Source organism: Penicillium soppii (assembly GCF_028829465.1).
Source record: "Penicillium soppii strain IBT 18220 chromosome Unknown utg000005l, whole genome shotgun sequence".
Classification (NCBI taxonomy): domain Eukaryota; kingdom Fungi; phylum Ascomycota; class Eurotiomycetes; order Eurotiales; family Aspergillaceae; genus Penicillium; species Penicillium soppii.
Genome location: NW_026643235.1, coordinates 2480663 through 2504991, shown reverse-complemented (window position 1 = coordinate 2504991; position 24329 = coordinate 2480663). Strand labels below are relative to the sequence as shown.

General features: G+C 47.6%; 10 protein-coding genes across 10 annotated transcripts; all 10 read left to right on the top strand.

The window, feature by feature from the left end:
* Positions 1-1322: 1322 nt before the first annotated feature.
* N7529_006385 (DUF2841 domain-containing protein) lies at positions 1323-2974 on the top strand (the record flags this gene model as incomplete). Its single annotated transcript, XM_057241912.1, has 5 exons — positions 1323-1412; positions 1483-1687; positions 1752-2216; positions 2273-2458; positions 2526-2974. 5 exons carry the CDS (start codon positions 1323-1325, stop codon positions 2972-2974), a joined length of 1395 nt encoding a protein of 464 aa, XP_057097271.1.
* Positions 2975-3652: 678 nt separating this feature from the next.
* N7529_006384 (glycerophosphocholine acyltransferase) lies at positions 3653-5360 on the top strand (the record flags this gene model as incomplete). The annotated part of the gene is made up of 2 exons (XM_057241911.1): positions 3653-4575; positions 4628-5360. 2 exons carry the CDS (start codon positions 3653-3655, stop codon positions 5358-5360), a joined length of 1656 nt encoding a protein of 551 aa, XP_057097270.1.
* A 542-nt stretch (positions 5361-5902) lies between these two features.
* Positions 5903-7622, top strand: N7529_006383 (MRS7 family protein; the record flags this gene model as incomplete). Its single annotated transcript, XM_057241910.1, has 3 exons — positions 5903-5969; positions 6037-6530; positions 6591-7622. The coding sequence occupies 3 exons, from the start codon at positions 5903-5905 to the stop codon at positions 7620-7622; spliced, it is 1593 nt and encodes a 530-aa protein (XP_057097269.1).
* Positions 7623-8109: 487 nt separating this feature from the next.
* On the top strand, positions 8110-10351 carry N7529_006382 (NUDIX hydrolase; the record flags this gene model as incomplete). The annotated part of the gene is made up of 5 exons (XM_057241909.1): positions 8110-8274; positions 8824-8980; positions 9076-9102; positions 9357-9722; positions 10062-10351. 5 exons carry the CDS (start codon positions 8110-8112, stop codon positions 10349-10351), a joined length of 1005 nt encoding a protein of 334 aa, XP_057097268.1.
* Positions 10352-10818: 467 nt separating this feature from the next.
* Positions 10819-12150, top strand: N7529_006381 (uncharacterized protein; the record flags this gene model as incomplete). The annotated part of the gene is made up of 1 exon (XM_057241908.1): positions 10819-12150. One exon carries the CDS (start codon positions 10819-10821, stop codon positions 12148-12150), a length of 1332 nt encoding a protein of 443 aa, XP_057097267.1.
* A 1701-nt stretch (positions 12151-13851) lies between these two features.
* On the top strand, positions 13852-14131 carry N7529_006380 (uncharacterized protein; the record flags this gene model as incomplete). The annotated part of the gene is made up of 2 exons (XM_057241907.1): positions 13852-13861; positions 13911-14131. 2 exons carry the CDS (start codon positions 13852-13854, stop codon positions 14129-14131), a joined length of 231 nt encoding a protein of 76 aa, XP_057097266.1.
* Positions 14132-16644: 2513 nt separating this feature from the next.
* N7529_006379 (uncharacterized protein) lies at positions 16645-17250 on the top strand (the record flags this gene model as incomplete). The annotated part of the gene is made up of 1 exon (XM_057241906.1): positions 16645-17250. The coding sequence occupies one exon, from the start codon at positions 16645-16647 to the stop codon at positions 17248-17250; it is 606 nt and encodes a 201-aa protein (XP_057097265.1).
* A 29-nt stretch (positions 17251-17279) lies between these two features.
* N7529_006378 (uncharacterized protein) lies at positions 17280-17918 on the top strand (the record flags this gene model as incomplete). Its single annotated transcript, XM_057241905.1, has 1 exon — positions 17280-17918. The coding sequence occupies one exon, from the start codon at positions 17280-17282 to the stop codon at positions 17916-17918; it is 639 nt and encodes a 212-aa protein (XP_057097264.1).
* A 185-nt stretch (positions 17919-18103) lies between these two features.
* On the top strand, positions 18104-19319 carry N7529_006377 (uncharacterized protein; the record flags this gene model as incomplete). Its single annotated transcript, XM_057241904.1, has 4 exons — positions 18104-18198; positions 18249-18298; positions 18462-18586; positions 18651-19319. The coding sequence occupies 4 exons, from the start codon at positions 18104-18106 to the stop codon at positions 19317-19319; spliced, it is 939 nt and encodes a 312-aa protein (XP_057097263.1).
* Positions 19320-20983: 1664 nt separating this feature from the next.
* N7529_006376 (DUF3176 domain-containing protein) lies at positions 20984-22749 on the top strand (the record flags this gene model as incomplete). Its single annotated transcript, XM_057241903.1, has 2 exons — positions 20984-21596; positions 21659-22749. 2 exons carry the CDS (start codon positions 20984-20986, stop codon positions 22747-22749), a joined length of 1704 nt encoding a protein of 567 aa, XP_057097262.1.
* Between the last annotated feature and the right edge of the window lie 1580 nt (positions 22750-24329).

Sequence of the window (24329 nt, the reverse complement as noted above, 5' to 3'; positions counted from 1 at the left end):
GACCCTTAAATCAACCCCGAATACGACCAGGCTTCATCTACAGGTCTTTCAGATCCCGTTTCAGATTAGGTGGAAGACTCTCGCACGGACAGTGCTGGACCGAGCGCGCCCGGTGGGGATAAACCTACAGCAAGTACCCTCACTATCCACAAATATGCCCGTGTATGATGGAAAAAGGAAAGCGAGAAGAAAAAGACAATAAATCGTTGGGCCGTGAACATATCTGCGAGCAATTGATAAAAAGGTAAATATAATTTACTCAATATGGATATAGTACCTAAGCTGTGCATTAGTCAAGTAGCTCGTTGGGGCTTGGCTTCCCTGGGCTTGCATACGATGATCTCAGAGGCGCTAAGAATCACCGCTCTTTATTTCTTTTTCGTGTGTTTAGTGGCTGAAATGGGCAAGAAATCGCCGATCGTGAAATGTGATTTGATGGGTTGAATGTTCCTATACTTAACTATTGGGTGATCACTTAATCAGACACATCCCTCGCCCTTCGTTTGTCAAGCCCACTTGTTCTTTTTTAATGCTACAGAGACCGGAAGATAGGGGGGAGATTCGTTGGAGCTTAGTGGATTGAGAATTAGATTATCGACACACCGTCTCGATGCATGTAACCGATGGGGTAGATCGAAAAGCAAAGTTTCAGAGAAGTTCATAACTTCGTTTCTGATTTCTGATTTGTTGAAGATTTACGTTGTATTGTGGCTAATGTGTCTAAGCGCCAAACAAATTGAAGAGTAAAAGTTGAGACGTTCAATTTATGATCTCGGATGCTCCGATAGAACCGTGGATCGAACATGCCTAAGTGACACTCATCCATGGATCATCCGTGGACAGCCCTAAATAGTGTCAGTGCGCAGACCGGACTCGACCCAACAATTGCAAAGGGGCATGATCGTGAGATGCAGGAAATGACACGGAAGCCTTGATATTGCCACACACTCTGCTTTGCAGCTATTTCTTTTTCCTTGCATTAGCACCAAAAGACGACTCGTACCTTCAGGGGACACCGATGTCATGTGGAGATTGACCAATTCTCGGGGTTTGGCGTCGGGACTGGAAGATCATCAATAGGCCCCCCCATAATCGTGGTCTATATCTACTTCTTCTAGTCCCTGCCAGTCGAAGGTTGGCGGAACTATTATCCTTCGGCAAGCTGCGCTCACCCCTGTCAAGAGGGTCTCCAGTACAACTATTATTAAGTACTCGTTGACAGACGCTGTGTCATTTTGTTATTGTTTCGCACATCGTCTTCTGCAAAAGACGCCCACAGCAAAACCACTCCGCCTAAACCAAACGTTCTCATACTTTGCATCATGGATACCAATCGAGGGTTTGCATTTCCCGGGGAAGGACTCGAACGAAGACACTCTGATACTTGCATCCCACAGCAGCCAATGGCCATGGTAAATGACTTTCCCCAGAAGGTTGACAAGTGTATAGTATTGGGAGCGAAGCTGAGATTGATTTGAACAGCCAATGACTACTCAACATCAAACCACCGAATTTCAAAACCCACCCCCGCACTACTTTATGGTTTACACAGATCATAATGGTCAAGTGCACTATGATGCTTCCGCTTCTTTCGCGGGATGTGAAGGGGCCATATTCACACCAGATGTGACGAGCAGATTCATGGAAATGACTGGCCAAGCCAACCAAAGCAGCTCTCAATTTATAAGTAAGCCGAACATATCTAAATCTTAATATCTAGAACTGCAAGATTGATCCATTTCTCCTTGCAGGCCCCTCGACCCAACCACCCCACTCCTGGGATCTACAATCTTCTGCGTCGTGGGATCACCCCGCCCAGGCAAGACGTGCCGATCTGATCCCATGCGAATTGACATCAAGCCAAAGCCGGAAAAAGGCAAAGAGGACCGGGGGCATTGTCAAGTCCCGACCCAAGTCTATCTCTCCACCACCACCAACCGCACCACCAACCGGACAGACTGTGTTGAGGGTGGGCAACCGGGCGTTGCTGCGACGATACTACGAGAAGGCATTTGAGGACTTCCAGCAGCTCAACTGCCGTGCTATCGCCAAGTCTTATGTGAAGCTTGTCGAACCGAGGAAACAGGTTCATTATCCGTACAATGGACGTCGATCTATTGCCGGTGTGACGCAGACCGACAACCCAGAGCAAACCAAGCCTGGATGGTGGCCTGCCGGTGTGGTGCACAAGGAGCCGGATCATCTTCTTAAGCCAGGTAATGGTGTCTCAGAAATCGCATTATGATTAAAATAATAACTTATTCGCAATTAGATCGATTGCGACTTCTCGTCCACATTCTCTGTGAGTTGAAAGACAGCCACGGAGTCACCACAGACAAGTTGCGAGATGCCGGTCAAGATGTACGACGTCAGATTACACCTGCGCACCGACTGTGCGTTCTAGATGAGATCTACTATGTACGACGCATGGAAGAGAGATACCTGGATGGGGAAATTGGTAGGTGTCACATCCTAAGACACAAAACCTTATTAAGAGCTCCACTAACCACGAGTCTATCCTATAGATGCGAACACCATGATTCAGGTGTCGCAGACTCATCTCCCGGAAGCCATTTTCCATGACAGCAATGAGCTTCCATCTCGCGCACATGCAGCACCAATGACAGTGTCAGCACACAAAAGAGAAAACGCCATGCTCGATCCAAGCGATGACTCCAATATCCCTACGGCTGACGAGGAAGATTCGAAAATGCATCACACGCACGGTCTAGTACCTCTCTCCCCCACGAATAGTGAGTCCAGTGGATCGCACAGCCCGACAGGTGGATTTGGATACGGATTGCCTATGGCACCCTCGGTGCATGTAATCCCTCCTCATGAGTCACCCGTCGCCCCGAAGCCTATGCAGGCGAGTCCTGGCTATCTCAATGGATATTATACGCAATCATTTGTGTCCGATAAAGGACCCGCGTACTGGCCGCATACCAACCCTGTGTCGCAGTACGGATACTGAGGCTTCTGTTTTTATATTCTCCTTCTTTTTTTTTCTTTTAATAATCTACGGATGGAGTTGGTGAGCGTTAAGCGGGGGAATATTCACACTATTGGTTATTGAGTTGAGCTGTGACCTCACTTTTATATACGGGAAGTTTGGGCAAATGTGTCATTAGAGCCAAATATATATTGAATGGAACATTTTATGTTGTTTATTTGCCTCCATGCAATAATTGAGGCAAGAAAGAAGAAGGTCAGTCGAGTGATAATTCATCAGATCTATAAAGTTTACGGCCTGAGGCCAGAATATCCCACCTGGGTTAAAGCGAATCTCTGATTGGATGCCACGAGTTGATGCGATGATCCCCAAGCGTCATCTCTCCAACCAACCATTGAACACATCACAAGCACACGTCAATTTCGTACTCTCTTGCTGGTTCTGAGAATAACCTCATCTGTTAGTGACTCAAAACCAAGAACATCTTTGGCCGTTTTCGTGACATGCACCCGTGATCCGCATTTGTTTACTCTTTGGATCGCCAACCACATCGTGAGTCTCCAGTGACCTGCCGATCAGGGTATGGTCACTGTCCTTTTTTTACTCCTCATGCCTCTCATATTTAGATGTTGATGCCTGCTGAGCACTCACATCTATCAACATATTTATATATGCGTTCTGCTCTTTGAGCTTGTCAATATGGGCATGCTAACATTCAACCGCTTCCTCAGCCGACCATACCCCAACTCTCGGGACGGCCCGACGATATTCTTCTTTCAGCAGCAGTTTTTGATGGAAAACACCGGCTCAAGAAGAAAGTCCGACATCATGTCAACCGAATCTCTGGCTTCCACCCCAGGCCTGGACGAGATCGATGCGCCCTTCCCTGCGGACGACTACGCCGATAACGATGGCTTCTACTCCCCTCCTTCATCCCCTGGCAAGCTGTCGCGCAACGGCTCTTTTTCCAATAGCAGCTCATACCAGGAAGACTGGGACACATTTCCACCGCTGGACAAGCTCACCATCTTTGATCTGCTCGACAACTTCCAACTCTCGCAGCGTTTGGAGAAGTGGCAGCAAACCATCGCCATGCAGAAAGAGAAAGTGCGCCAGCAGCGGGAAAAACTCAAGTCCTCGTCCTTGAATGCGAAAGATCGCGTGGTGGGTGAATGGAAACGTCGCGCACCGACCGCTGATGAAAAGCTGGAAAAATACCGCCAACGGATGAACCAGGGCGTGGAACGACTGGGAAAACAGTGGAGCAAGACAGCCACTGTAACTCTCCGAGAGAAGATGTCCTTCATTGCCGGTGTGCTCAATATATTCATCAGTGGCTACCTGATCGGTGCTTACCCAGAGTACTTCCACATCTGGTTTAGTGTCCAGTTGGCATATTTCATGCCCATTCGCTACTTCACCTACCAGGCCAAGGGATATCACTATTTCCTGGCTGATCTCTGCTACTTTGTCAATTTGCTCTGCATGCTGAGTATTTGGGTCTTCCCCAACTCGAAACGACTTTTCATCAGCACTTTCTGTCTGACCTTTGGAAACAATGCGGCAGCCATTGCTATGTGGCGCAACTCGATGGTGTTCCACAGCATGGACAAGGTTGTCAGGTTGGTGTATTTTCCATGCGCATCAATAGCTTTTACTGATCCTATTCTATAGCCTCTTCATCCATATAATGCCGCCAGTTACCTTACATTGCATTGTCCACTTGACGCCAGTTGAACGGCTCAAGGAGCGATTCCCTGCAGTGTACAATATCAAATTCAGTCAACCTTCGGACCCAGAGCATTATGGCCTAGGTGCTATGATCCTTTGGTCCACAGCCCCCTACCTGGTGTGGCAGCTACTGTACCACTTTCTGATCACCGTGCGCCGCCGTGAACAAATTGCCGCCGGTCGTCCGACCAGCTTCACATGGCTACGCAAGTCCTACTCCAAGGCCTGGATTGGGCGCTTCGTTCTGAGCCTCCCAACAGCGCTGCAAGAGCCATGCTTCATGTTCATCCAGTATGGGTTTGCCCTATCCACCATGATTCCCTGCCCGATCTGGTTCTGGTCCAAGTGGGCCAGTGGACTTTACATGTCGGCCCTGTTTGTCTGGAGCATCCACAACGGAGCAACTTATTATATTGATGTCTTTGGCAAGCGTTTCCAGAAGGAGCTGGAACAGCTCAAGGCCGATGTTGCACGTTGGCAGAGCTCCCCTGAAGGAACAAGTAGCCCAATACTGGTCGCGGAGCCCAGTCCGCTCAGTGGAGCAATCGATGTTGCCAGTGGAGGGAAGCGCAGTAGCGTTGATCGAATTCCGTTGCTTGATACTGCCGATGCCTCTTCAACTGCTATCCCAGAGGATAGCCTGGACAACAATTCTACTCTTAGAGCGCGAAATTGAGAAACCGGGGAAACTTGCTTCTTTTGATTTTGCTATGATACCACTGGGGAAGATACGATGTGACCTTGTTTTTATGCCATCGTTTTGCCTTGTCTTTCTCTACGTTGTATATACCCTCGTTGATTTTTTGGACATCCGGATCTTGAGATTGTTAAGTGAATTTTGAGATTGGCCATCTTACTCCATAGCGTGAATTATCTGATTGATCTGATAAATGAACAATTTAATATATTTGATCCAAGGTTTTTACTCCTAAAAATATTTCTTTCCACCCCGTTCTAGACCCGGATATCTATTTAACCCCGAACAAACCCCGACAGTCAGCAGTCACGTGCAAGACGACTGCGCGGCTGTACATCACAACATCTCATCGCAACCGGTTCTAGGACATTCCAACTTTCTGTAACCATCACTTTAATACTGTGATTTGTTTTTGTTCATCCAGTCATACTTCAATCGATTGGTGTTCTCATTGGTGTTGCGCTACGACCTCGCAATCTGTCTTGAACATCTACTTTTTTTTTCCCTCAACACTTCCGCAAATGTCCGCAACAATGAGATCGACCGGGTTGGTCCGCGGAACCCCTGCTTTCCGGTCTGCACTTATCGGTAATTACTGAGATATCCTCAAAATACGATGGCGTCGACGAAGGCTAACTTTTTGTCTCTTGTATAGCCCGTAATCGCTCCAGTGCTTTGAGCCCAGCCTCTGTGGCAGCCCGCAACCTCCTCCGAAATGGCCGCGATTTACCCTCTCAATTGTCCGCGCTTGCTATTCTGATGCCGCAGCGTGGCTATGCGACCGAACAATCTACATCCAACTCTTCCCAGAACTTCCCTCCGCCAGGGTTCAACGCTGAGCAGGCGAAGAAGCCTCTGTCCCAGGATCAGACTGCACAATCGCAACAGACTGTTGCTAAGAACCAGACTGCCCAGTCAGACGCTAGCAAGACACAGTCCGCCGGAACTGTCTCAAAGACCAACCCTGAGGATATGAAGGTGGCCGAGAAAAAGAGCACCAAAAGCTTGACATTTGGACAGAAGGTCAAAAAGGAATTGCAGCACTACTGGGATGGCACCAAACTCCTTGCTACAGAGGTTAAGATTAGTTCACGGCTGGCATTGAAGATGGCCGGTGGTTATGAGCTCAGTCGCCGAGAGCACCGTCAGGTTAGTTTCTATAAAACGACAGAGAACTCAAGGCTTTATTTTGGCTAACTTCAATTCCAGCTTCAACGGACTACCAAGGACTTGGGACGTCTTGTTCCCTTCTCTATGTTCCTCATCGTTCCTTTCGCCGAACTGCTTCTTCCCGTCGCTTTGAAGATTTTCCCTAACCTTCTCCCAAGCACCTACGAGGGCCAGAAGGCTCGCGAGACCAAGGCTCGGAACCTTAGCTCAACCCGCAAAGAAGTCTCTAGTTTCTTGCGCAACACTCTCCGTGAAACCGGTCTGCCTTTGACCGCCGCTACTGTCAAGAACGACGAGTTCGCAGACTTCTTCCGCAAGATCCGTACTACTGGCGAATCACCTTCCACCGAAGATGTCATCAAGGTCTGCAAAATTTTCAAGGATGACTTGACCCTCGACAACTTGTCCCGACCTCAGCTCGTCGGCATTTGCCGTTACATGAACCTGAACTCGTTCGGCACAGACGCTATGCTCCGCTACACTATCCGACACCGCATGCGTCAAATCAAACGTGATGACCGCGCGATCTTTTACGAGGGTGTTGAGTCGCTCTCCGTTCCTGAACTTCAGATGGCCAGCGCCTCCCGCGGTATTCGCACGCACGGTGTGTCCCCAGCACGCCTGCGTGAAGATCTCGGCATGTGGCTCGAGCTTCGTCTGAAGCAGGGTGTCCCCTCGACACTGCTCGTCCTGAGCAATGCTTACCTGTACACCCAGGGTGGCAAGGAGTCCGAGATGGCCTCCCAGATTGATGCACTTAAGTCTGTGCTTTCTAGCATTCCCGAGGAGCTGTTCCACGAGATCGAACTCGAGGTACACAATGCCGAGGGTGCTGCCACCAACAAGCAGCGTCTTGAGGTCATCAGGGAGCAGGAGGAGTTGATCGAGGAGGAGAACGAGCAAAACAGCGAGAATGAGGGCAAGGGTGTCTCCGCGCCCAAGGATATCGAGGATATCGATGAGAAGGAAGAGGCGAAGCAGGCCGACGAGGCTAGTGAGGCCATGGCGGAGGGTGAGCGTGCCGAGCAGACCCCTGAGTCCAAGGACACGAAGAAGAGCGAGAGCTCCTAGTTGATATAAATATGCTGGCGATTTGTTTTTATTACATTACCAGGTTTTGGGTTGCGCGTGTCATATAGATGGTTACTTTTGTTTTTCTGTTTGGGTACCCCTTCACCTTCTCACCTTGTGTTATTTTTCTCCGCTACGTCGATAGACCATTTACTCCCCACCTCTCTACACTTTTTATTTCTCTTTTCCAACTCCTCCCTGGCTGTTACACTCTTTTGATTCCATTTGGCTGTTATATAGTCGAAAAATTTGATTACCGCATAAGTCGATGGCTGTAAAAGCGAACAAAATCTACAATCTAGCAAACCCACCTTTTCTCACAATGATTCCATTGCATTAGTATCACATCAAAGTCGGATGTTTGCCGGTTACACTATTAGTAACCGAGCTTACCTCGGCTCCGTATGTTGGGAAAACCCCAACTTTCCCCAGCATAGTCGCTCAAGTAGCTCAATACATTATTGTATATCGAACCCCACTCCCTGTCATGCGGAAAAAGCTGCTTCCAGCAATTCGCCGGTTTAGCAATATCCCACAGAAGTGCAATCAACACTTCGAACCCAAACAATTCAGCCTCAATAGGGACATCAACCCTCCCAAGCCCAAGCCCCGAACCTCCGAGATAATGGCGCCCCTAAATCACGCCTCCCAGGTATGTGTAACTTGTTCTCTGCAGCTTCCCGACGAGACCGCGTGTCGCCCAGCGTATTGTGAAAAACTGCTGTGTCCGTTTTGCCATGGATGCAGATTATCCCTGTTCCCCTACCGGTTTTCCCCTGTTCCTTGCTTCCCCCTGCCTTAGCCACGGGTTGTCTTAAATTGCCATGTTGTTTTTTTCTTTTTTCTTGCATGAAGATCGTTCCCTATCAAGAGAATGGAGGCCACGGTTCATTTGAGTTTCGGCTTCAAGTCTTACATCTTACGGTCTTGAAACCTGTGTGATGCACTATGGAACATTCTCTTCGGAAGACTATCCTGAGACCGAATCTCCCACGTTCAAGATCAAGCTCCAGATTTTGCCTTATTGAAACCGAGACATCTTTTCACCGTTTTTTGCCTGGTTACTTTCTCTCCCCGTGGATGCCCATCCCGCCGTGCAATAGCGGCGTTGAAACCCAACCCCCGGAATTCAGCCCCCAAAAAAAGCATATGGAATACGGAAGTTTATGAGTGAAGAGGATATCCCGTTAATAGTTCCTAGGAAGCAATCACCAGACTCCGAAATTACATCCCCCCGCCAACAACATATGACTCGCTCCCGCTTAGCAGGCGAGCGGCAGTGCTCATACTCCTATATGCGGACGCCAAGGGGGATCTCAGGGTGGTTGTTACGATACGGGCTAAGACACTCAGTTCGTGTAAGTCTTGACTTTTACGATCGTGCGCAGTCTGACTTTTAGGTCGTGCCTGCATGACATGGATGGTTTGTTCGGGACAAGCTAACCTTGTATAGACGCAGGAGACGCTGCTTTGCCTGGAGGTAAGTATTCACAAAAGTACAAACAGAAAAAGAAAAAGAAAAAAAAAATATATATCCTAAAAAGGAAAAAGAATCAAGCAAAAGATGAACGAAGGAATGAAAACAAACGAGACTGAAAAAAAAATAAAAAACAAACAAAATAGAATGAGCAAAAGAAATCGAGTCAAGCTCGACAAGAAGGCGAAGCTGAAGCCGAAGCCATTAATTACATTACCACTCGGGAATTACATTCTAACATTCAAGCTCCAATCTAGGCCGAGCAGATACAGAAGAAGAAACGGCCTTCCAAACCGCGCGCCGCGAAGCAAGCGAGGAGATCGGTCTCCCCGATAGCAATGCGAAATTCCCACCCCCCTTCAGCGTGGAGCACCTCTGCGAGCTCCCGGCAAATCTTGCCAAAACGGAGCTGGTAGTGCGTCCCTGCGTTGCGCTCCTGCACGGCTATGATCCGCAGTCGGGGCTGAACGCTGATCCTGAGGTGTCACTCATTCCAACCCTAGACGCTAGAGAGGTTGCGGCTGTTTTCACTGCACCATTAATGGGGTTCTTGAAAAGGAACCTAGATGGGGATGAGTGGTATCGCGGAGCTTGGAGTTTGTGGCATAATGAGAATTGGCGAAGTAAGTTATTTTTGTTTCCTTGCTATTTTATAATTTTTATTTCTATTTCTATTTCTATTTCTGGTTGTTTTGTTTTCTTTTTTGGGGGAACTTTTCCAGAGTGGATGGAGTACGGAGTATACAACAACTACTTCATACACATGGAATTGTCGCACCAACCATGCTCAAGGTGGATATCATGACACGGCATCTTTATTTTTTAAAATCTTGTTTCTTTTTTTGTTTCTTGTTTTCTTTAACAAATTTCCCCCCTTCCTTCCCTTTGTTATCAAAGTTCCAGAAGAGAGAAAAAGGGGCCGAGAAGGGTAGTCCGACAGTGGATACTAACGACGCCACTAGTGCATCAATTCTTTGTTCGAAATACAAGGAATGAGAAGAATTCCGCGTTGAAGGATGGGCATAACAAGAAAGAAGAGGAAGTATATCGAATCTTTGGCATGACAGCACGGATTATCGTCGACGCAGCAAGAGTTGCATATGCACAGGAACCCGAATTCGAGCATAATAGTCACTTTGGAGATGAGGAGATGATCGCCAAGCTTCGACGGTTAGGCCGATTGAGTGCCGTTCGTAAAGGCTCGGATCAATTGACCCGCCAGACAATGGAGAAGGCAGCTAAATTGAGTTAGTTGGGATTTAATGAAGAAAAGCGACATGTCAGAGTTGCCTAACCCTTTTAGTACTCCGTAGGTGTTAACAAGTCCTAACATGTGCCTAGTTTATGAGTTGTAGGCCTAACTCCGTCTTTATCAGAACCAATCGTATCATTTGTTAGGCGGAGCAAGGGTTGATGACGATCCGGCGTCCTACAGTTTCTATTTGCCTTGCGTACGGAGTAGTTCGTTTGCCAATTCTTTTTTGTTATTATTTATTATAATACATTAAAATATTATTCTATATTAGAGATCACAACCTACAGTAGAAGTAGTCCGTGCACTGGGTCTGTATAATATTAGAACCTCTCGTCCACTTTCTAAACTCTTTGTCTTCGAGCTGATGATACTCTCTCATTATTTTTGGTCTCGGACTTTCTTTGTGATCATTTGGAATACTTGACTGATTCATCATGTTGTCCCCAACATTCTCTTATAGCCGAATGGCTCCTCCCATTCACTCTTCTCGCTCACTCGAAGGACTCGAGCGAGTTGTACCACCTCACTCACCCAAATCCCCGTTTCCCCGCGATCTGTTCCTCAACAAGCCTCTTCCCGCGAGACCACTCTCTGAAGAACGAGAGTGTGCGATGTGGAGTGACTCCAGCGATAGCGAAAGTACAGTCGACAGTATCGCCAGTGAACCCCGCAGCTCAGCCGACAGTTACCCCATTTTCGTTTCTGGCTCTGACGACTTCGAGTTGGCCGATCCCCCGACTCCATCCGCCGATCTTTCTCTGACTCCCGTATCTCCACTTCCTCCACTCAAGCGCACGGACGCCATAGATATCACAATCGACGAATCAATTGTTCAGCCATCATCAGTTTCATCTTCGCTATCAGAAACACAATACGGTCGTTCGCCGCAGTGGACGCAAAGTCGCACAGGTGCCAATCACTATTTTCGAGAAAAGAAGTGGGATTATTTTCCCGAACTAGCAACTCCTTCAGCCTTACAAGCCAGTGGCCGTGTGAGTCCAAACATGGTCGCACAAAATAAGCCCCGCAAGAAGGGCACGATTTCCGCCCTAGAATTTGCCAAGGGCAAGTACCGCTGGCATTCACTCGATCGCGGTGGTCTAGGCGGAGTCCGTGAGTCAATCAAAACCTATGTCCATCGCACTCTCTCCCGCGAGACACCCCCCACAGACAATAAGCACCACGAAGCACCGCGCCCGGCAACAGCACCAATGGACCATCACTTAAATGATGCGTCCAGTATTCTCGGCCCCAAAGGCTGGGAAGCCCAGCCCTCTTTGGTTCTAGACACAACCACCGCGGTCAGAACTATATCCGTGGCGACATCTCCGAGCACCGAGTACGACTACACCAAACAGATGTTCCACCTGCAAACCCCAATCTCGCCTACTTTCTCTACCTCCCCAGCCTCCACGGTATCTTCAAACTCTCTTACAACACCCCGCCAAAATCAACTCGCGGTTCCACTCTCGCCATACCAAAAGCACGGCCCTGCGATCTGGGAATCACCAAAGAAAGCCAAGCGCACTGTACAATTTCTCAAATACAAGACCTCGCCTACTTCAGCGGGTGCTTCTTCATCATCTGCCCCCGAGCTATCATTAACAAATGCCACACCTACGTTGGCTCCACCGCTCAAGCAACTCCAGCAAAATACCCGTGGGGTCTTCCTGGGGGCCAAGAAAAAGATTGTGGAGTCGAAGGATGATCGCAGGCGGGAGCTGTTGAAGGCCCAGATCAAGTTTGTTGGGCCTGTTAACCCGCATACCTATGTGCAATCTGATCCATGGGTTTAAAGGATTCTATTACCTTGCGACTTTGGCTTGTTTGATTATGTTGGCTTTTTGTTTATTTATATTGTTCTTCAGCACTCATCCTTCATCTTACGACTTCTCACGACATCATCACATACCCACACTTCTTCTGTTCATTTTGGCTTTTTGGTTTTGTTTTCTTCTACTGCATGGCTATTACTCCACCCTCGCCAAGCGTTTGCTTTACATCCAGTCTTCGTTGTCCACCAACCTCTCATTATATACCAAATTTTCATTCGTGTTCCTTTCTTCTTCTATGAACATTGGGGTATCTTCAAGGGAGGGTTTCTGGCTTTACTTGATTCTAGCTGCTGACTATACGTAACTATTTAATCTGAATTTGTTCCACAATTTATCAAAACCAGTTTCACTTTTTATCTACAATACCTAAATTCATCCAAGTCATATCATTGTAATATAAGTTCTGCAGCATATCCAAGTCTATATCATATGATTGTATAGCTAGCAAAACGCATGCCTGTCTCCTTACTTACATATACATATGCGCCGCACGGACGCACCAACGCTGATCGCCAGTCAATCATTCCAGTTCAATTTCATACCCGTCTGCCTTGACAGTCTAATCTGAAGACTCCTAATTCCAGCAGGGGCAGTGTTTCAGTACTGGCAGCCATGGTCTTTCAACTGGTCGGGTTTGAACCATGTTAGGCCTGGAACTATCTACCAGGCCGGGTGTGCATATTTGTGTAGGACGAGACTTGCACTAGGGAGTACAAACACCAGTACTATACATACATATATACATATGTGCGTAGGCAAGCATGTAGGTATGTAGGTCTCTCATGAATTAGAAACCCGAATCGTTCTCTCGAATGTGTAACACATACCTCGTGTCGATGCACAGTTCTTGCGTGAACTAGCGGTGTCCAACTGCGATGAGCTGGTCGGTTTAATCATTAGTTCTACGTAGGTTGCACAGTACATGAGACCGATTTAAGTTGTTAGTCTTAGACTTTCGTTGCGCAGCTCTGTGACCCCCGCATTTAAGCGACAGTTGTCACCGACATTTGCTGTGCCTGTGCCTGTAGGTCAATGCGGTAGTTTATGCATCTGAGAGTTTGATCGGCTCGGTGATGGGTCATAATTCTACGATGATCTAGATCTAGTATGCATTCGATGTTTGCTACAATGTCGTACATGGATTTGTTACGTCATAGGTTTCGGCTTTTGTTTGTTATCTATAACTTACATATTTGTGGCTTTGGAGTTGTATTTTATGTGGATAATTGAACAACCCCCACTAAAGCCTAGAACATTATTGTGTTGGTATCGGGGAACTCCGTGGGTAATTCAATTGGGCGCGCAGAGTACTTACTTTTAGTCTGAATCAATAAAAGTCCTCTTTTGATATCTGAGGCATCAAATATGTGATAGGGTAATGGAATTTCTCAACCTTGGGACGAAAATATCAATGACGCCTTCACTTTCGAAGATCCAAACTGTGGGGAAATATAACCCTAATTAATGGCCATTGTATTGGTTTCCAGACGATAATGATCTTTATAATCACAACCCATGATCATATCTCCAGGACTAGGTAATCATTTCCCGTTTAAAGAAGCTCATCGGACATCAGACACTTTGTCCCTAATTATATCTCAACAATCTACAATAAATACATCCTTGATTTCCATACCCAACCACTTAAATTGAAACTACAACATGTCTGAACGTATGTCAATGACTTGGCAGTGAATATCTCAAGCTAATGGTACCCACAGAGCCCAAACACCGCAAGGGAAGCTTTGGAGGCTTCATGGACCGGATGCTTCATCCTGGTCACCATGACAACAAGGATCATCCCAATCAAGACAAGGATAACCATGAGCCTCAACATGAGGACGAGCCAAAGAAGGAAAGCGAAGCAGACAAGTTCAAGGACTACATCAAGAAGGATGAGCAAATGGAAGAGGAGGGTAGAACTTATGGAGGCTTGATGTGACCATTCCGTCTACATATGTTTCCTGATGCCCTGATGAGCTTGAATTATGAGTAAAGTAAATTGATATTTAGTAAACTATATAATGTTATTTGATGCTTTAGTGATAACAGTATATTTGAGCATTGAATGAATACCAGGCTAGACCCCGGCATCTGAATTTGCCCCGGATTATAGTGTCTGCTAGGCTTTGGTGAGTTAGGTGCGCAAGAGGCAGGAAACGGGCCATAAATGTGATGAAATCTACAACCTTAGAAGTAACAATTTACAATACAGTACTTTCGAAAATTGGTGTTGCCAGCTACATTCCTTCATTGTTTCTCAAATCCTAGTGCCAAAAAAACGCCTTTGGAACGGCTCTAGTTTCTAGGCGATGTACCGTACTACCGGATTGTTGTATTAGCCTGGCCTGTGCTTATTACATGTCATAACTGGACACCTGCTACTTCGGTGCTATACGATATCATTCCCAATACTGAGGACTTAGTTGACCAGTAATCATTAGACCAGTCATGGAGTGAAGCATGACTCTCAACCTAGCCAATTATGCGCTCGTATTTATACATGAAATGATAACTAATGGCGAACTGACGGACTTTCAGATAGCTGAAGCTGCCAATTGCCGCAAGCGCGCAATCATAAGGATCTGGTCTAACAGTCTGAACTGCGACTACAGTAATTCTCGAAATCACTTTCGCCAACTAATATATGATGATGTTTTTCCCGTCCACTGCCAAGTCTTTAGTATGAGAGGATTAGTGAGCTATTACTCCCAAAAACAGGACCTTTGCAAGCCATGCGCTTCTTGAGCACTCTTTATGTCTTGATATAGGTAGCATTTGCTGATAAATATCCAGCGTGCCTTGCTTTCTGTGCATATCATGTGCTCGAAGTCTGGCTGTAATAGTTTTGTAGTCACAAAGTGAGATCATGCAAGAGCCAGCATTGCTTGGAGATATTGTGCATGGTATTCAAGCTGCAACGTAGCAACCGTAATACAAATCTAAGTCAGGTTGTCACCTCCGTTTTCCATTGCTTCTGACACGTACTGTAGCATGTGGTTGTTTGTACAGCAAAGGAGGCTATACAACAAGGCTGAACATTGAGGCTGTGCCAGAGAGCCTTGCTTACCCCTCTTTTTGAAGTCGACAGATGAAGAGGCTCACTCCCCGAATCAATTCAGTCAACCGCAAAAGTAGAAACTCCTGATCATCGGCAGTATCGGCAGGCATGGAAGCAGTTAGCTTAGCTGGTACTATTGTTCAGTTCACGCAAGTTGGGCTGCAATTTTTCAGCCGCTTCCTCGCTTTATATCGATCAACAAATGGAACACTCGAAGATATTGCTGACAAGGAGAAGCAGATTGAAGCCCTTTTGAGGGATATTGCCTCTCTTGAAGCCATCCCTTTTACTCAGATTGATAATGAACACATAAAGGCTTGCCGCAAAGTTCTCGAACAGCTGTCGCAGATGATAAACTCAACAAAGGGAAACGGGAAGCGGCATGTTATCTCTAATTTCAAGGCTGCGGCCTGCGCAGTCAGAAATAAACAACGATTTGAACAATTAGATCGTCAGCTAGTTTGCTCGGTACAAAGCCTACAACTGTGAGTAGCTTTCTTGTTCTACCTTTTTGTCACCAGAATAGTTCGGAATCTGGTGAAACGAGCAATGTGCTGCATTCTGTGGGGGTTCTGTACAGAGTATGCTAATATGAATTAAGGAGCGCGGGTGTTCAGCACGAACTTGGGCTGCGGTCGATACACGAACAATTAGATACTTTGGTACTACTGTTGAAACCACCGTTGGAAGTGCCATGTTCGCAGAAGCCAAAGGACATGGGAAATCCGTGGGAAACGGGGGCACCTGAGGAACATATCCGTATTGATGACGGCCTTGATCGAGACTACTTTCTGCCTTTGAACCTTTGCTGTTCACAAGAGGTATTGATGGCTCTCCAAAAAATGACTATGACTAACTACTAGTTATAGGAGTTCCTGAAGCTTCTCTTGCACAAGTTTGAAGCGAATGACCTCCCCGGGTCAGACTTAGTACGATATGCTCATTTGGAGCTATGGAGCTGGGACGGAAAGACGAAACTCGATAATGATACTTGGTATATGCATGTTACATCAGGACGAGGACTCAAAGTCTCCTTTGTGATGAGCACCTGTATGGGTTTCGACCATTTCGCATGTGTGCGCTGTGGGGAGAAGCAGGTGGAGACTGTATACCGCCGGAAATATACTACATGGTAAGCTATTATGAGCCCTGGTCAGGATAACAAAGCCGAATGATATGTATATAGCCCCCGGTGCCAATTGCAATTTCGTTGGGTAGAGCCTGGCGACATTCCCTATGAGACCAGGGATGTGGCGCTCCTACCCTTCAACGGTGAGGTACCCGACGACCTAGTGTCCGGAGAATCTTCGCAGCAGAGTCAAAGTCAACCTACACGAGCGGCGACATGCAAAGATGATACACAAGCTATCGAGAAAGTTTGCCGCCGACTGACCATGAAATGGGAGCCTATATGGAATATCACGCATCGATATCTCTACTGTCGTTGCGTCTTGCGCAGATCCACCCCATCGTCACTCTGCCCGGAGATTACCATCCTCATCAATCATAGATGTCCTCGACACAGCAGGAAGGTAGCTACACACGCCGACTACGGCGATGTGGACTACCATCAAGATCCATATTTTGATCAATTTGGAGGTTATAACGCATTTCGTGCAATGGTATATTCGATATTTCCAGATATGTATGACAAGGCTCTTGGTGGATATGCTTTCATACCAGAGAAAGAGCTGCGTGGCGTTCTTGACGATTCGATATCTGCAATTGATCGACTGGGAGAAACGTTTGAGGATGCAGTTCATGAATACATGTACGATGTGTTTGAAGACGCCGATCGAATGGGCATCCCGCTTCCTGATTATGCCCTTGAAATTATCCGTGTGAGTCGAGAACAGACACAGGAAAGCAAGATGCAGGACTCCCTTGTTCACCCAGATGCTTTCAAAGACTTTCTGGAGTGCCCGATGATGCAAGAGGTTGAAGATATCCTACATGGCCGATGGTCGAGGAAGCGGCATTGGGCGGTCGCTAATTGCTAAATGGCCTTGCATTAAAGGATCAGGCTGAAATGGACGCAACCCAGACCACAGTCGTTACTGTCATGGGCCAGATCGGGGCCTTGATTGGCAGTTGCACAATCGGGTACATCAGTACATTCTTCGGTTGGCGTCTGACTATGTCCGTCTCTTGTGTTTTGGGAGGCGCCATCATCCTAGCGTATATCTTGCCACGGAATATGTCCTTTGCAGCGTATGCCATTTTTGAGCAGTTCTTCGTTGGTGGAGTTTGGGGCCCAACGCCAATTCATCTCATCGAGCTCTCGTCGGTTGCTCTCCGATCTCTTATGGTCAGACTGACCTATCAGCTTGGTGATCTTAGATCTTCCGCCTCAGCCACGATCCAGTTTATCATTGGCGAGCGATTCCCGCTACCACCCGGGCTCAATGGCAAGGCGCGGTTCAATGATGGCAATGTCATTGCCAGTTTCATGGATGCGGCCCGGGCCTTTACCTTATTCTTTCTGTTTTGGGGACCTGAGATGTCCCAGGAAGAGCGTGACGAAGAAGCCGATGCCGCTCTGTACTTGGAGAGACTGCGCCAGCAAGGTGTCAGTTTGGCAGAAATCAGACAGAATCAGTCCAAGAATGGCAATATTCTTGATAAAGATGGAGAAGTGGATAAAGCCCAAAGTGAGCACATTGCCTAGGAAGTATAGAAGACGAGAATGTAGATCCAATGCCAAGAAACATCAAGTATCCCGCAGCCCCGCGATTCACCGAAGATTCACTTTGGGTGGTACGAACTGTGTCATAATCTCCATCTTGATTCACTACTTCTATTCAATTCATTTTACCTTCATATCTTGTACTATACCTCCGTCTGATCATTAACATGGCGCAAGAATCGCAAGTCGCGCCCCGCTACCTGACCGGCGATAAGGCTGGTCTCCAGGAGTTCCTGAATAAGTTTGATGTCCGTACTTTTCGGTCGCACTTGGGCTCAGAATGATCGCAATTACTGACTTGTTTTAATCAAGGTATTCCTGTTCGACTGCGATGGTCTGTCCCCCATACCGTCTCGATTTCGGTTTTCCCTCCGCACCAAATCCCCGCAGCCACCGATTTCCGCGTCGCAACAACAGCTGAGACAGTGATCATTTAGGAGTACTGTGGTCCGGTGATCACCTTTTCCCAGGAACAGTGGAGACATTAGAGCTCCTGCGGAATAATGGTACATGTCAAAAATCAAGTTGGCGGCCAGTGGAAGCTAACAATCGGCGCAGGCAAGCAAGTGGTTTTCGTGACGAACAACAGCACCAAGTCGCGCGCAGACTACCGCAAGAAGCTTGAGGGCTTGGGTATTCCCAGCACAGTGGTTAGTCAAAGCCAAACCTCTCGAATCCAGACGTCCCAAGACACCATGACTCACAGCCCTACAGGAAGAAATCTTCTCCTCGTCATACAGCTCCTCCATATACATTTCGCGCATTCTGCAGCTCCCCGAGAACAAGCGCAAGGTCTATGTGATTGGTGAGACCGGAATCGAACAAGAACTCCGCTCTGAGGACGTCCCCTTCATTGGCGGCACAGACCCCGCGTACCGTCGCGATGTGACCCCAGATGATTACAAGAAGATTGCCGCAGGCGATGAATCCCTACTGGACCCCGAAGTCGGCGTGGTACTTGTCGGCCTCGACTTCCATATGAACTACCTTAAGATCGCGCTGGCATACCACTATATCAAACGGGGAGCGGTATTCCTGGCCACCAACATCGATTCCACACTGCCCAATTCGGGAACTCTCTTCCCTGGCGCAGGCTCAATGAGCGCGCCGCTTATCATGATGTTGCAGCAGGAGCCCGTTGCCCTTGGCAAGCCCAGCCAGGCTATGATGGACGCCATTGAGGGCAAGTTCAAGTTTGACCGTAGCCGTGCTTGCATGGTTGGTGACCGTGCTAACACGGACATTCGCTTTGGACTCGAGGGCAAGCTTGGTGGTACGCTCGGTGTGCTGACTGGTGTCTCTTCTAAGGAGGATTTCGTATCCGGTGATGTTAGGCCTCATGCTTATCTGGATAAGCTTTCTGACTTGCTGGGTTCGGAGTAGTCTGCAGACTACATCTGCTGTTCAATGAATAGACTAGATATGCACATATATGGATGTTTCTTTTGTGGTCTGTCACACATTATCTCCGTCGGTTGAGCGAGTGTAAAAGCGTGCATCGGTTCCATTCTTGCTGCAGGTAGAGACTTGGTGAATAGCCGTTCACCCACCGAGAGCTCTAAGAATATGCCCAATAGGCAGTACACTAGGTATGCCCACTCCCTGACCGGGATATATATGTGGTTAACCTTGGAAGTCGGTTAAAGACCGGGACACCTTGCCAATGAGTTACCTGGTTGATTCTGCCAGTAGTCATATGCTTGTCTCAAATATTAAGATACGGGCACACTTTCTGTTAATAAAGGCCAGCACAGGCGGTTTAAATCCCGCATTCTCGTCAAGTACCCTAGTACACAGCTCGAGAACAAGACAAGCAAGGCTGAGCCGACTCACGTAGCAAGTGCACCGGGTTCTACCTGACGCTCCAGAGGGCGTCAGCACCTTTTAGTCATTATGCATGCTGTGCCTGAATTGTTATAGCCGCAATACGTGAAGATTGGAAATGGATAGTGCAAATGGGATTTTCATCCAATGATAACATCAAGGCGAGGCTTGGATAACGGCCCGACCCAACTAGCGTTCGTGGATCCTTTCACTTCGATAGCCAAGCATGACGCCAATTCCGGGTTTAATTAGGAGATTAATCCATGTACTAATGCAGGGCTGGTTGCAACCCAGCTAGCCACACCTTTCTCTCATGCGTCCTCCGGCGGCTGCGCATGACTTGGACCTCAGGCGCCTTCGAAGACATACTTTGTGCCTGAGCTGCGTACCTGAGTGACCCTCCCAAGCCTCAGGAGGAATTTCCAACTGGTGTTTTTGAAACGATAAGCATGATACAAAGCAACAGGTCGGGGACGCGAAATAACAGGATGGAGGGGTGCCATCTATCGTCACCCGCAAGGAGCTTGCTTCACTTCACTCACCCGCGAAATGAAGGCTTGATTCATCAAATCGAACCAGGGAACGTCTCCGACTTCGCAGATAAATTTCAGACCCAACTCACTGGCTATGATGCCAAAGTATAGACGACAGAAAAAGCGCAAGAGCAGTGGTTAACCGAGAGCATTGGAGTTAACGCCTCCGAAAACCCCGGTGAGGCCGTTCGCCCACTCCACAGTTTAGAATCTATCGCTGATAGATTAGCCTAGCGATTCCCAGCGATGCCAAAGAGGGAAAGACTGCGCTACGGCCTCTGGCATTGTGGGAGCGTGGGAGGGGGTGACACGGGATCTGACAGGGATAGATTAGCCTAGCGATGTGCAGCGATGCCAAAGAGGAAAATACTGCGCTACGGCCTCTGGCATTGTGGGGGCGTGGGCTAAGCGCCAGATCTTGAGGATAGACCACAGCGAAGGATTTGAAACAAGGCCCGTACCACCAAAGGGTTAGCGTCTGACTAAAGTTCTTGGAAACACCCAACAGTCTGAAGGCTGATGTTAGTCACGAGAGCATGACACACGTGTCGAAGACAGCAGTAGTTGGGCATAAATCAAACTAGCCACCCTTCGGCCGCGCTCCGCGGGTTGATCGCGTTCTCTCATCCTATGTTGATTGCATCGCTCGAAGGCATTCCAATCACGGATTTGTAGCCACAGGCTGTCACCATGGCTGGAGATGACAGTGACCCGAAAGATCACCTATATGAACCCGCTCAGGTCATCGAACTAGACTCTGAGCTATATGCTGCGGCCACCACTGAGTACAAGCGTCATCCAGTATACTCCTCCAGCGAATGGCTTTTGGAATCGATCAGTTCGATTCTGGCCCTGGGCCTCGTCATTGCCATCGTTATTATCTTCTGGTATATGGACAACAAGCCTCTCTCTGCCTGGCGCGGTCGCGTCTCTCTCAACGCGACAATTTCTATCCTAACAACTGCATGGTCTATGGCGTTGATGCACGGGGTTAGCACATTCATTGGACAGTTCAAATGGCTTCACTTCAAGAACGGGCCTCGCAAGCTTGCTGATATTGAAACATTTGACGGAGCGAGTCGTGGTGTTTGGGGGTCTATTCTGTTGCTTACCACCGTCAAATGGAATCTAGCCACCATCGGCGCATTCATCACAATCTTGCGACTTGCTTTCTCGCCATTCGCACAACAGGTAATTTTGATTGAGCAGCGAAACGTCACCTCTTCTGCCGATACCGTCACCTTCGGGTATGCGCACAATTATAGCCGGAATTTACTGAATGAACTGACGACTTCTGGCGTCGGTAAGCACCGTCGACACCCTACACAACCAAGAAATAAGTGCAGCTAACATGCTTCTGACTAGAGAGCATCCCGCAGGATCCCGGTATGCAGTCTGCCATCTTCCAGGGCCTGTATGATATCAACACCACAGAACCTTTCAACTGCCCTGGGACATGTCGCTGGACCGGATCATACATATCACTTGGGTTCAAAGCCGAGTGCAAAAACGTCACCCAGGAAACATTACAAGCGGCAACCTGCGAGGGTGACGTAGATGCCCTGCAGAAATGCAACATGACAACACCAGGCGGAGTCGATCTTGCAACTCGCGCTTATTACACCGATTTGGCGACAGCATACTATATGAACACATCCTCACTGCTGATGGGCCTATCAACTCTCGCATTGCCAGATACCTTTCCCGAAATCACGCGATTCGCGATCTATAGATCGACCCCGGACTATAATTTTCGAATGCACGACATCAATATTACAGATTGCTCTCTCTCCATCACGGCCTACGAATATACAGGTGCGAAGGCCGACGGTAGTAATTTCTCCTTTGCGAGCAGGCGGGAGGTCAATTTCGGGGTGAAGGATCCCTGGACGCTCGGGATCGAAGCAGGAGGGGTCATGTTAGCCGGGAGCATGTACACCAACGAGTTGAGGAGTGGTGATATCCATATTCCTGCGCTCGGAACGAACTATGTCAGTCTCGCCGCGCTGGAAAACTTCTTCAAGTCCACAACAATAGTTAGCGAGTGGGTCGAAGGCAACTTTGCCAATACGAACCTCGGCGTTTCCGCTGCTCTATCTGGAGACGTGGAAATTGGCGACCGGTTCGACAAAATGGCGACTGCCATGACGGACTATCTGCGGTATGGCCCGAATACCCAGTCTGCACACGGAGAGGTAATTCAGAGCGAGCCATTTGTGTCCATCCGCTGGGGGTACTTCGTTGTTCCAATTGTGACTGAGGGGTTCGCTATTTTGTTCGCCATCTTGAGTATTTTTAGCAATCGCCGGAGCCGTCGTGTTCCTCTGTGGAAGTCTTCAACGCTTGCTGTGCTGGCTTGTCGGCATGAGGAGCGGCTTGCGCTTCTGCAGACCACGGGCAAGGATATTGAAACGATCAAGAATGAGGCTGAGCAGGCTGAGGTACGGCTGCTATAGTGTCAAGCTTGAGGTAGTGTAAATGAGTTATGATAAGAACATCATGATAGACAATCTAGCTAAATAGTACAGTGCGTTCAGCAGGGACTGTGCCGTAAAGAGATTCAACCAGTCCTCATATACATAACATTGGCCTGCAGCTGGATTAGGCCCAAGTTCGAAAGACTCTGCATAGACTGCATGATTGAGTTCATACAAAGTAACAAGTACTACGTCCGCCGGTTATTTGGGTTCAATAGGTCAAAGACAAAGACAAATTCTATGAAGCGTGGTTTCCAATTAGAGTTATCTTATCACAGAGCTGATCCGAAGAGGCCATCTGTATATGGGAAACTCCGTTTCCATCGCCGTACTCCCGATCAAAATCTGGTCGCTTTGGTAATACAAGCAGGTGAGGGGAGGTACGCGAGCCCTTTGCAACAGAATACTTGTGGACCCTACCTTTGATTCTTATCGCAGGCCGGTAAAAGGCGAGAGCAAATCACCGGAACATCATAGCCTCGCAACAGTCACTTCTGGCAATATACTGTACACAGTGCCCCCAGTGAGTTTGGGCGGCAGTTTTCGCCAGCCTGTTGGTCAGCCTCCTTGACAACAGCCCATGATCTTTGATCATGACGCTCAGTTCGTTTTACCAGTCTATCTCTCAATCCCACTACAGTACGTCCCGTATCTGGTGAAACTTATTACGCCCTCAATAAGTGTACTCGTGTTTTCCATATCGGCCATCACATTTATTTTATGGCTTCGGTATCGTAAGCAGCTTACAAACTGCTCGCAAAAGTACCAACGTTGCCCCGGCACAAAAGGATGAAAGCAGGTTCAATGATCCTCATGAACCACTCTATGCAGTTTAGCAATTGACATTTTTGGCTTCGGAAATTCTCTTTTACGGTATATCATCCGAAAACTGGTGTCATCATACACACATGAGTGGAATTTGCTTCTTTAAATTTTTTGTGTCCTGGCAAAAGCTACGCACCGTAGTCGATTCCTGAATACTCAGAAGAAAGGGCTTCAATTTAACATTTAGCTCAATTTTCGTTATTCAAATCTAATAGCATAGACCGCCATTTGACTGATTACATTCTATTTTGTAAGCCCGATCACATAATACGCTCTAGAAAAAAGTTATGTTTTGAACGTAAACGGCTAAAGTCTCCTTAAATATAAATTTCAAAGATTAACACCTTAATGTACTAAATTCTTAATACTTTTCTGTTAATAGAAAGCTATTAAGTTATCACGAGTATCGGAAGACCTTAAAAGCCATGATCTCTGAAATAGCTATTTAGGTAACGTTAGTGTTACGCACAGCTAAGTGGTCACAGTTATGTTAGATAGAATCAGGAGATACTTTTCTGATTTCCTGCAGACTTCCAACCTCAACGATCTGTCTCCCAACCTTACCGTTGCCTAGCAGGCCTTACTGCGGGATGAGTCCTGTCGAGGGTATTGAGGAACGACGCCAGGTAGTGCGCCGAATAGATCTATACCGGAGTGTTAGTCTATTCGTAGTGTGTGTCAAGTTATAATCAAGTAAAGAGTCTCTGAAGTTCCAAGGGTATGCACAAGTGAAA